At 39.1% G+C, this 12,476-nt stretch overlaps 2 protein-coding genes across 6 annotated transcripts in view; both read left to right on the top strand.

Moving 5' to 3' along the window:
- The window catches only part of rnf213b (ring finger protein 213b), an 88,605-nt gene that overhangs the window by 60,298 nt on the left and 15,831 nt on the right, over positions 1-12,476 (top strand). The window lies entirely within an intron of this gene.
- Positions 5,514-8,168, top strand: LOC109615867 (tryptase-like). The gene is made up of 6 exons (XM_020047336.3): positions 5,514-6,004; positions 6,099-6,149; positions 6,680-6,842; positions 7,023-7,282; positions 7,432-7,577; positions 7,745-8,168. Exons 1-6 carry the CDS (start codon positions 5,968-5,970, stop codon positions 8,090-8,092), a joined length of 1,005 nt encoding a protein of 334 aa, XP_019902895.3. The 5' UTR covers positions 5,514-5,967; the 3' UTR covers positions 8,093-8,168.

Here is a 12,476-nt window from a genome sequence, read left to right as displayed (position 1 = left end):
ATGATGTGGCTGGTGAAGTTATATTGACCAAAAAATATTTTCAGTAGATGTACTTTAAAGGGGCACTTTGTAGCGTCCTGCTTCTAAAAGATAACACGACATGTCTCCTTGTATTTCTGTACAAGGAGACATGACTAGTCCAGGGGGGGTTTAGGCTGTCAGTGTTTAAAGCGGGACATTACAAGTCAATTCAAAACTGATAGATGGATTGGCAAGAAAGTTTTAATGGGGAATATTTCAGGCACACACATACATTTTGTAGACAAAGCTTATTTGAGACATTAACTTGAAACAATAACTACTAATATCTACTGGTTGTTTTTGCTTGTGTTTATGCTAGTGGTTGTCAGGTCCTGCCTAGGCGCCACAGTCAGGACCCGACCCCATAGGACCTTCAAGGCATCTCTTAAATGTATTGCTATATATGTGGGCATTTTATAATGAATACAAAATATTTTCTATTGAGACGGTACCTCAAAAAGTTTAGATTTTATCCTATTTGTGTTGTAATCCTTATTTTAGTAAAATAAATGTAATTTTATTTTGAACTTTATCACCTGGATACAAAATTTTATTTTTCTTAGACATAAACAATTCCAGGTGAAAGCCAAAGCCAATAGCTTTCTGAGAGTGGGACACTATTCAATAGATTGCCCTCTTGCTAGATTGATGAACACTGTCATAGTGAGAAAAGGTGCTGTCAGCTTAAAGACATCCTTCACCCAGACAAGCAAGATACTCCAGTCATTCCCGTCGTGTAAGCAAGCAAGCAAACAAGTTCATTTTATATTACAATTCATACATAGAAGCAATTCAGTGTGCTTTACAATGAAAAGAAAGACATAAAAATGCAGTAGAATAAAACAGTCGGACTGTTGCAATTCTCTAACCACCCTACAGGGGGACTCTCCACCTCGGTATCTCAATCCTCGCACTCCAGCGCTAGGATGGACCTGTCAGTCCCTTTGTGAGATAATCTCTGCTTCGATGTCTTACCCAGCTGTCTCCAGGGGGACGTTTATGTCATGTCTGTTCATGCTTTTAATATTCATCCTCGATTAATTACAGTTCCCATAACTGTTTACTGAACCACCCTGGTATCTCAATCCTCATGCTCCAGTGTTAAGATAAACTCGTCAGTCCTTTTGTGACATAATACTCTACATCGATGTCTAAACAGCAGCACATAAAATTGCATAATCTGTCATCAACAGATTGTTACATTTACAAAGATGTTATTCCTCTGATAGCACCAGAACTTGCATTACTGAAAAAAATTTGGTAAAACGTATCAAAATAGAAATAAAATAACAACTAAATAATAAAACTTTGAATCAAAGAAAGAGAGAAATATAAAAATACATAATAATAATAAAACATCAAAGAAGAAAATAGAATAAAAACTAATAAAAACAGTGTGGTTAAGATCAAGCGCTCTGTGATAGCTGTGTGAAGAGAAGTGTTTTTAACTTGGAATAAAATGGATATGTTTGGGGCACGTCTAAGATCTTCTGGTAGTTTATTCCATTTATGTGCAGCATAACTGCTAAATGAAGCTTCTACATGTTTTGTTTGGACTTTGGGCTCTACTAGATGACCTATTTTCATGAATCTAAGAGCCCTGCTCAGTTTATATTCTGCAAACATATCAGAAATGTATTCGGGGCCTAAATCATTCGGGGCCTAAACCATTCAGCAAAGATTTACAGTGGGGCAAAAAAGTATTTAGTCAACCACCAATTGTGCAAGTTCTTCTCACTTAAAAAGATGAGAGAGGCCTGTAATTTTCATCATAGGTACACTTCAACTATGAGACCCAAAATGAGATTTTTTCTTCAGAAAATCACATTGTAGGATTTTTTATGAATTTATTGGTAAATTCCTCTGTAAAATAAGTATTTGGTCACCTACAAACAATCAGGATTTCTGGCTCTCATAGACCTGTAACTTCTTTAAGAGGCTCCTCTGTCCTTCACTCCTTACCTGTATTAATGGCACCTGTTTGAACTTGTTATCAGTATAAAAGACACCTGTCCACAACCTCAAACAGTCACACTCCAAACTCCACTATGGCCAAGAGCAAGAGCTGTCAAAGGACACCAGAAACAAAATTGTAGACCTGCACCAGGCTGGGAAGACTGAATCTGCAATAGGTATGTAGCTTGGTGTGAAGAAATCAACTGTGGGAGCAATTATAAGAAAATGGAAGACATACAAGACCACTGATAATCTCCCTCAATCCGGGGCTCCACGCAAGATCTCACCCCGTGGGGTCAAAATGATCACAAGAATGGTGAGCAAAACTCCCAGAACCACACAGGGGGCCCTAGGAAATGACCTGCAGAGAGCTGGGACCAAAGTAACAAAGACTAGCATCAGTAACACACTACGCCGCCAGGGACTCAAATCCTGCAGTGCCAGACGTGTCCCCCTACTTAAGCCAGTACATGTCCAGGCCCGTCTGAGGTTTGCTAGAGAGCATTTGGATGATCCAGAAGAGGATTGGGAGGATGTCATATGGTCAGATGAAACCAAAATAGAACTTTTTGGTAAAAACTCAACTTGTTGTGTTTTGAGGAGAAAGAATGCTGAGTTGCATCCAAAGAACACCATACCTACTGTGAAGCATGGGGGTGGAAACATCATGCCTTGGGGCTGTTTTTCTGCAAAGGGAAAGAGTTACAGAAAATGTTTAACCTCTGTCATTGCCAACAAAGGGTATATAACAAAGTATTGAGATTAACTTTTGTTATTGACCAAATACTTATTTTCCAACATAATTTACCAATAAATTCATTAAAAATCCTACGATTTTCTGAGGTTTTTTCTCTCATTTTGTCTCTCATAGTTGAAGTGTACCTATGATGAAAATTACAGGCCTCTCTCATCTTTTTAAGTGGGAGAACATGCACAATTGGTGGCTGACTAAATACTTTTTTGCCCCACTGTATATGTATTATATAGACATTTTGGTGAATACATTAACTTTCACAGTTTAGTCAAATGTGTTCCCCCCCAGATTCACTCGTACGCCATTGCCTCCCTGTAAACTAATCTGTGTTTTTTGGTCTGGGTATGGGGATATCGTCAGAGGATCTGTTCCTCTTTGTATCTAAACTCTGTGTCTTGATGTTGTGCATTTGTGTATTTGTATTTCAGCACTAAATACTTTTTTGCCCCACTGTAAGAACCGGGGTGATGTGCTCTATTCTCTTGGTCCTGGTTAACATTCTAGCAGCAGCATTCTAAATGAGCTGCAGCTGTTTTACAGTATTTTTGGGGAGTCCAGTTAAGAGACCATTACAGTTGTCAACCCTACTATAGATAAAAGCATGGATGAGCTTCACTTGGTCTTTTTGGGACACCAGGCCCATGATTCTGGCTATATTTTTAAGATGATAGAATGGTGTTTTGGTGACCGCTTTGATATGATTGTTAAATGTGAGGTCTGAGTCTATCAGAAGATCACGCAACTTGGTCCCTGGTTTTTAGGCCCTGAGATTCCAGCTCTTTACTAATTACTCTTACTTTTGTTCCCAAACATAATCTCAGTTTAATCTTAGTTTAATTGTAGACAATTTTGGTTCATCCAGGCATTTATGTGCTCTATACAGTGACACAGAGAGTCCATTGAGCTGTTGTCATATGGTTCGAGAGCCATATATAATTGAGTATCGTCTGCATAGCTGTGGTAGTTAATGTTGTTGTTCTGTAGAATTTGTCCCAGAGATAGCATATAGAGATTGAACAGAAGCAGTACGAGAACTGATCGCTGGGGAACTCTGCATGTCATTGCCACCCTATCCGATTCATGATTGCCAATGGTGACTCTGGCCATCTAAAGTAACTCCGGCCATCTAAATACGATCTGAACCTGTCCCAGAGAGTCCTACACAATGTTCCAGCTTGTCAAGAGGTGTTCTATGATCTACAGTGTCAAATGCTACACTGAGATCTAATAGAACCAGAACTTTTATTTTATCCGAGTCAGTATTCAGATAAAACTTTTATCAGAGCCGTTTCAGTACTGTGGTGGGGTCGGAAGCCTGACTGAAATTTGTCAAAGAGACCGCTTGAGGTCACAAAATTGCTGAGTTGATTGAAGACATCGTTCTCAATGATCTTGGCTATAAAAGGAAGATATGATACAGGCCTACAGTTGTTAATTATAGATACATCCAGTGTTCTCTTTTTTTTTATTGGGGCTTAATGGCAGCTGTTTATAGACATGTTGGGAAAATGCCTGATTGCAGAGAGCTTTTACCTATTTGCTGTAGGTCATTTGTTAATTGTTTTTAAAAAGTCTGATGGCAGTGTGTCGAGACAACATGTAGAAGCTTTAAGATGTTGAACTGTTTCTTCTAGAGATGTTTGATCAATTGTATTTAATTGCGACATAGTAACCAAGTTATGTCTTGGTGGTCGTGGTGACGGTACAGAGTCCTTGTTAGACTGTCTAGTTCTGATGGTCCGTCTAATACTTTTTCACAAAAGAAACACGCAAATTCATTATATTTCACAGTGGACATGAGTTCTGATGCTATCTGCTTTAGGGGGTTATTAAGCTTGTCGACCATGACACATAGAATGCGGGTATTGTTGCCGATAAATGTTGCTGTCTGGCCCTGCGTAACTCATTGTTGTTTCTAGATGTCAAAGTGGATTTGAAGTTTAGTTTTCCCCCACATACGTTCCGCATTCCTACATTCTCTTTTCAGAGTGCTTACCCTTCATGGTGGTTCACCATATTTGTGTACTAAAAAATGTGGCTGGCTGTCTTCTTTTTAATAAAAATAAATCTCCCTTTAGCCCACTTTTCCAGTATTTGATCATGTTGTTGTTTCCTTATGCAGGACATCCATTCATTCTACTCAGGTGTCTGACTAGGGAACCTCCCAGCCTGTATTACATCTGCAGAGCCCAGACAATTAACACTTTCCCAAGGTCACAGCAAAGTTTACTGGTGCCTGACTGCGCCTCTCAGGTCCACAACAGTGCAGTCTGCAGGTCAGATTAATCTGGATATTTGGATTTGTCAATCTTTGCTGGACTATAGAAATTAGCAACTAATTCCTGTAATAGACTGGATTATCTTTGTTAGTGGTTTTCTTCCTGATTCTTTAGCAGAACTAGTTCTGTTTCTGATTCTTTAGCAGAACTAGTTCTGTTTCTGATTCTTTAGCAGAACTAGTTCTGTTTCTGATTCTTTGGCAGAATTGGTTCTGTTTCTGGTTCTTTAGTGGAAGTGGTTCTGGTTCTTTAGCGGAACTGGTTCTGTTTTGGAGATTAATTCAGTGGCTTCTAAAAGCCCAAATATGCGTCCCATATTAGTGGGTCTTCTTAAACTCTGTTGTGCTTGAAAATAATCTGTTATGACTTTCTTAGTTTTGGTCAAGAAATTTTCTTTTTTTTTCTTCTTTTGCAACAAAGGAGGATATCATAAATTAATAATTCTCGATTACACCTCCAGATATATAAGATATGATGACAAAGTGTTTCAGAAGAATGACACTTTCCACATTAATAAAATAGGAGCTGCAGTATTGCTGATGGTTGAATTCTAAATAGGATAGATTATGCAGTTCCTAAAATGCATTTCTACGTTTAGGGACATGATTCCAGTAACAACTCATGAAAAAGACTATTCAAAGGAATTGGGTGATCTGTTCTTACAAACCAATGTATTGTCTGAGTACTGTACACTTGCCACACCTGAAGAAAATCTCCTGGGATCTGTCCCATAGTCACCTTCTCCCTTTCTAACCTGCACGCTGTATATATAGTTCAAACACACAAGCCTAAAGTACCAGCTGAACAGAACTACACCAGAAACACAGAGAATAACAGAAAAAGGTGAGCCCGTCGTATATGTCTGTTTATACATGTTTGTACATAAATCTGTTGTGGAAAACGATGGTGATAATCAATGTTTGCTTATAGATTTCTGTGGTCAAAGACCTTCTGATAATGCAGAATAAACTGATGATGCTTTTCCTGATGATGAGTAAGTGCTTTAGGTTTTTTTCAAGTTTGATTTAATTTGTATTTTCTAAATGGTTTTTGTTTAGTTGACTTTGCCTCTCGCCCTGTTGTTTCAGGTGTAATTATAGCTGCAAGTCTTCAAGTTACTGGGAAAATGTCTGCTTCTGGTGGGTTTGCCAGATAACTGATTTCAATTCACTATATCAAATGACTGAATTGTAACAGATTAAAACTATCATGTGAAAATCGATTTGGAGATAAAAATGGTTGGGTTTTGAAATGGGCATGAAAATATGGATCTTACAGTGAAACTGACTCTCCATGGATAAAATAGTATACAGCTCCGGGAAAAATTAAGAGACCACTGCACCTTTTTCTTTCCTTTCCAAAAACGTTGAAAAGGAAAGTTTTGAGTGGGGAACCAAAGCGTTCAATTTGCAGTGGTCTGTAAAATAAATCTGAAATAATTTAAATAAATCCTGCAAAACAAGCATTTAATTTTCTGTTTGGTACATTTTACAGTAGATTATTAGTAACGTTTGTATAAATCATCTTACTAGTTATCAAAAACACAAAGTATGATTGTCCTAAAAATACATTTCCAGAAATGCATTTACATTTTCAAACAAAATGCTTTATCTCATTTCAAGGGTAAGGTGGACTATTTAATTCCAACAATATGTATGTTGTATGTTAGTTTGTGGCACCGCTCCACTCAACCCCAGGATAGTGGGAGGTCAGGATGCCCCTCCAGGAAGTTGGCCCTGGCAGGCAAGCCTTCAACAAAATGGCTTCCATTTCTGTGGTGGTTCCCTCATCAGCAGTCAGTGGGTGTTGACTGCAGCCCACTGCTTCGACAGGTAATTTAACATCAGATACAGGCGATATGAAGGTAGTAGCACAGAGGAATGTGTCTCATTTGCAGACTGCTTCTACATATTCCTGGAAATGCTTTCCAAAATGTCCATTCATTTCAGTTTTCATCTTTTGTGACTTTGACAGGTCCTTACTTTTGTGTTCCCTTTTTCTTTTCAACAAAGCTCAGATCCACGTTATTGGAAAGTTCTCTTTGGTCTGCACACCCTCGTGGGCAACGCACTGGCCTGTACGTTGTCTGAGATCATTATACATCCAGAATACAATGGAGCCACACAGGACAACGATATCGCTCTGCTCAGACTCTCCTCACCTGTCAACTTCACAGACTTCATTCGACCCGTCTGTCTGGCAGCCTTTGGCAGTGCTGTTAACAATGGTGCTGATGTCTGGTTGACTGGCTGGGGCAACATCAATGAAGGAGGTGAGGACACAGTAATGATCCCTTGTGGTGGATGTTGATGAGATTTCAAACATTATCACCAGTTGCAATATTCAAGTGGTGGTAATAAACAGGTCATCAACATATGTCCCTCTTAAATCTCCCATCATTAGTCTTCATGTGTCTTACAGTGTCCCTCCCTCCCCCTGGGACTCTCCAAGAAGTGTTGGTTCCCGTTGTGGGGAACAGAGAGTGTGACTGCCTGTATGGGGTCGGCAAAATAACAGACAACATGCTCTGTGCTGGTTTTCTGCAAGGAGGCAAGGACACCTGTCAGGTAAAGTCAGAATATGGGGTTGTTTATATTTGTCTGACGTCTAGATTGATGTACACTTAGTGACAGAATAGACTCTTAAATATCTATGTAGCTGGGTATCTTTTGAAAAACTAGACCTTGTTCCAGTGCATTTCTTAGAGTTTGCCTTCTTTTAATTACTTTGACAGGGTGACTCAGGAGGTCCGATGGTGATGAAGCAGAAATCTGCCTGGATCCAGCCTGGGATTGTTAGTTGGGGTTTTGGCTGTTCTCGTCCCAATTACCCAGGAATCTACACCAGAGTGTCCCAGTACCAGTCTTGGATCACCTCCTACATCAGCGCCGACCCCCCAGGCTTTGTGTTTCTCTACGGTGGTGTAGATGGTGACAGCAGTTTCATTTGTCCTACAGCCACGCCCCCAACTACCATTGAGGTCTTTACTGAAGAATATTCCATTTTTGATCATGGACAGGGTTTGTTTGGCTGCCTTTATATTGTGAGCTCCTTGTTCATTCTGGGGTTTGCTGCCATTTAAAGAATGAATTCATACCTTGTAGTCAAGGTTGCCTGTTTTCATGTACTTTTCATTTCAATCCAGATGTCAAAGTACAGTGCCTTGCGAAAGTATTCGGCCCCCTTGAACTTTTCGACCTTTTGCCACATTTCAGGCTTCAAACATAAAGATATTAGACTGTAATTTTTTGTGAAGAACCAACAACAAGTGGGACACAATTTTGCACGCCCAACAAATTGGGCATGCTAAATTATTAAGCCCCCTTAAGTTAATACTTTGTAGTGCCACCTTTTGCTGCGATTACAGCTGTAAGTCGCTTGGGGTATGTCTCTATCGGTTTTGCACATCGAGAGACTGAAATCTTTGCCCATTCCTCCTTGCAAAACAGCTCGAGCTCAGTGAGGTTGGATGGAGAGCATTTGTGAACAGCAGTTTTCAGTTCTTTCCACAGATTCTCGATTGGATTCAGGTCTGGACTTTGACTTGGCCATTCTAACACCTGGATATGTTTATTTGTGAACCATTCCATTGTAGATTTTGCTTTATGTTTTGGATCATTGTCTTGTTGGAAGACAAATCTCTGTCCCAGTCTCAGGTCTTTTGCAGACTCCATCAGGTTTTCTTCCAGAATGGTCCTGAATTTGGCTCCATCCATCTTCCCATCAATTTTTACCATCTTCCCTGTCCCTGCTGAAGAAAAGCAGGCCCAAACCATGATGCTGCCACCACCATGTTTGACAGTGGGGATGGTGTGTTCAGGGTGATGAGCTGTGTTGCTTTTACGCCAAACATAACGCTTTGCATTGTTGCCAAAAAGTTCGATTTTGGTTTAATCTGACCAGAGCACCTTCTTCCACATGTTTGGTGTGTCTCCCAGGTGGTTTGTGGCAAACTTTAAACAACACTTTTTATGGATATCTTTAAGAAATGGCTTTCTTCTTGCCACTCTTCCATAAAGGCCAGATTTGTGCAGTATACGAATGATTGTTGTCCTATGGACAGAGTCTCCCACCTCAGCTGTAGATCTCTGCAATTCATCCAGAGTGATCATGGGTCTCTTGGCTGCATCTCTGATCAGTCTTTTCCTTGTATGAGCTGAAAGTTTAGAGGGATGGCCGGGTCTTCGTAGATTTGCAGTGGTCTGATACTCCTTCCATTTCAATATTATCGCTTGCACAGTGCTCCTTGGGATGTTTAAGGCTTGGGAAATCTTTTTGTATCCAAATCCGGCTTTAAACTTCTCAACAACAGTATCTCGGATCTGCCTGGCTTGTTCCCTGTTCTTCATGATGCTCTCTGCGCTTTAAACGGACCTCTGAGACTATCACAGAGCAGGTGCATTTATACGGAGACTTGATTGCACACAGGTGGATTCTATTTATCATCATTAGACATTTATGTCAACATTGGATCATTCAGAGATCCTCACTGAACTTCTGGAGAGAGTTTGCTGCACTGAAAGTAAAGGGGCTGAATAATTTTGCACAGCCAATTTTTCAGTTTTTTATTTGTTAAAAAGGTTTGAAATATCCAATGAATTTCGTTCCACTTCATAATTGTGTCCCACTTGTTGTTGATTCTTCACAAAAAAGTACAGTTTTATATCTTTATGTTTGAGGCCTGAAATGTGACAAAAGGTCGAAAAGTTCAAGGGGGCCGAATACTTTCGCAAGGCACTGTATAAGTGAGTTTGACAGTAAGGAACAAGGTAGTTGGTTGCCTGACAGTAGATCCAGTGTGTAACTGCATCACACTGGATCTAATGAAAACAGTTTTACTCATATTTTACGTATTTATGCTGTAGGTAGAATTTCATGTAAATCTGGAAACACGGGACAGCTATTTTAAGTTCTGTTTTTGTAGAATTAATATCGATACACAGAATTTGTAAATATTAATATATTTTTACCATATATTTACACAGAGATGGATTGACCCAGCCATTTTGTGTACACTAATAGACTAATAATTTTTATAATTAAAAGACAATAATAATACTTTATGTCTATGGGTGTAGGGGTCCACAGAACATGCTAGGCTAACTCTGTTTTGAATGACTATGTCATTGAAATAACACATATTTATATATTGTAACAAAGTTGTATCTGTCATAACTTTACAGAGGCTCTTGATGAACGCATGACTTGCTAGGTCATAGGTCAATGACCCAGAAAACCACCCCACCATGCTGGTAATCAGAGTAAAAAAGTGTTTTGCAAAATTTCCACATCACCCCTTTAACATATGAGAAATCACAGAATCAAACATTCCCAGTTTACCCCTTTAACATATGAGAAATAACAGAATCAAACCTTTCCAGACTTGTGAAATCCTCTATATGTTTTTTATCAGATCTGGAGGTCTAGTGATTAATGTTGCAGTCCCAGTGAACATGTTGTGTTGATGTGGTTACTTCCTGATGGACACACTGACCTCTCGCTGTCCTTCCTGTCTTCTCTTCTATCTTTCCTATCAATAAAATCATGGATACCATGGTATTTCTAAGATATACATATTATCCCAGCCGGAGGAACATACTGTCACATACTGGTTCAATCGTTTGTGCTCCGTTTGTGCTGGTCTGTGCCGGTAAATGTTTAATTTGTGCTGCTATAAATGTTTTGATAATAAAGAATATTTCCTAGGTGTTCAGTTACAAACCTCATGTCCAGTGTAAGTCCACGGACCTACATGTCTGTGTCGGACCTACATGTCTGGGGACATTTGTTGCACCGATTTTTTCCATATTTGCCGAAAAGGAAAAGGTCAACTTTCAAAATGGCAAATGTAACTTGCTTTGTGGTTTTGTTTTTTGTAGAATAACAATTATTTTCATTATTGCGATAATGTAGAGAAACAACAATTTCACAGTCATATGGTAGGTCTTTGCAGTGATTTTACGAAGCATAGTTTCAATATAATGGAGTAAGCTATTACCTGGACGCTATTAGGTTCAAGGAAAGACTACACCATTTTCCTCCTTGTGGATGTGAGGGTTCAATCTAGCAATTTTTTAGCTACCTAATGTCCTATATAAGCTGTAGAATTAGGCTATGTGTTAGTTTTAGTATGTTTATTAAGTTTGTGAGGTTTGTAGGTCTGAAGTTATTAGTGGATTAAAGTTTGCTAGTGTGTTATGGCATCATAAACAGGTGCATGTGAAATCATTAGAGTATTGTTTTATTTTCCCTAATTCAAATCAAAAAGTGACTCCCTATTTTCTTCTAGATTCATTACACATAAAGTGAAATATTTCAAGGCTTTTTTTGTTTCAATCTTGATGATTACAGCTTACAGTTCATGGAAATCCAGTATCTCAAAATATTAGAATAAAACATTTATAATACAGAAATGTCTACTTGAGAAGAGCTCTAATTAGCTAATTACCTCAAAACACCTGCAAAGCTTTCCCTAAGTATGTTAACTTATGCACTCAATACTTGGTCGGGGCTCCTTTTGCACAAATGACTGCATCAATGTGGTGTGGCATGGAGGCAATCAGCTTTTGTCACTGCTGAGGTGTGGTGGAAGGCCAGGTTGCTTTGATAGCGGCCTTCAGCTCGTCTGTGTTGTTGGGTCTGGTTTCTCATTTTCCTCTTGACAATAGAGAACCTATGGGGTTCTTAGGGATTTCAGTATTGACCCATTTTTGCTGGATATGTCCTTTGTACACCTTGGAACATTGTTTAGTCTTTCTTCATGCCCTACTTGATGATAATAATGTGATTACTCTCAGATTACAAGGTTAAGTGCATTGTGCAGTGATAAGAAAGTCGTGGTTGAAGAATTCCTGTACTGCATATTTTTCCAAATGTCTATGATTTCCAATAAATCACGGCATGTCCTGGGATTTCTGAAAACTTTACCAGAGTTGCTCTGTCTGCAAGGCTCTGGCACTCAGACTTTAGTTGTGACAGCATGATGCATTATTTTTTATTTGGAACAATTATTTCAGTAGCAGGTGCCAATAAAAAAATAACCAAATGATTGATTTACCTTAGAAAAAAGCATGTCTTGCAAAAACATGCAAAAAAAGGATTGTAAAAACAATTTCAAAATATTGACCTGTTTAAGAAAATCTCATTCAGAAAAAATCTCATACAGTGTTTCTACACATTCTGAAAGGCAACAAAGTGAGGTGATCCGTTTTAGACCACAGGGAACCAGATTTAGTCAGCTGGAGACAGAATTAAGTGAGTTTTTCCTGGACCCAAATGTTGTTACTTATTGTCATGCGAGTCTGGCATCAGAGTAAAATCTTCAGTCAGAACAAGCAGAGTGGACGTTTTAGACCGCTCTCCTCCTTATAATGTGGCTGCCAATTGCTTTGCTCCAAATGCTTATGAGATTCAACTGGGTGCGTAAACCTGAATTGGTATTCATGGCTTTTACCGTTAGGGAACAG

The sequence above is a fragment of the Esox lucius genome, chromosome 6, assembly GCF_011004845.1.
Source record: "Esox lucius isolate fEsoLuc1 chromosome 6, fEsoLuc1.pri, whole genome shotgun sequence".
Lineage (NCBI taxonomy): Eukaryota > Metazoa > Chordata > Actinopteri > Esociformes > Esocidae > Esox > Esox lucius.
The sequence above is the reverse complement of the archived record's forward strand: the minus strand, read 5'-3'. Positions and strand labels throughout refer to the sequence as shown.

What these genes read in the sequence shown, in the direction of transcription:
- LOC109615867 (XM_020047336.3), top strand. Translation starts at nt 5,968, where the DNA reads ATGCAGAATAAACTGATGATGCTTTTCCTGATGATGA. An exon ending in GATGCTTTTCCTGATGATGA is followed by an intron (nt 6,005 to 6,098) that starts GTAAGTGCTTTA and finishes CTGTTGTTTCAG; the next exon opens with GTGTAATTATAGCTGCAAGT. An exon ending in TGGGAAAATGTCTGCTTCTG is followed by an intron (nt 6,150 to 6,679) that starts GTGGGTTTGCCA and finishes GTTGTATGTTAG; the next exon opens with TTTGTGGCACCGCTCCACTC.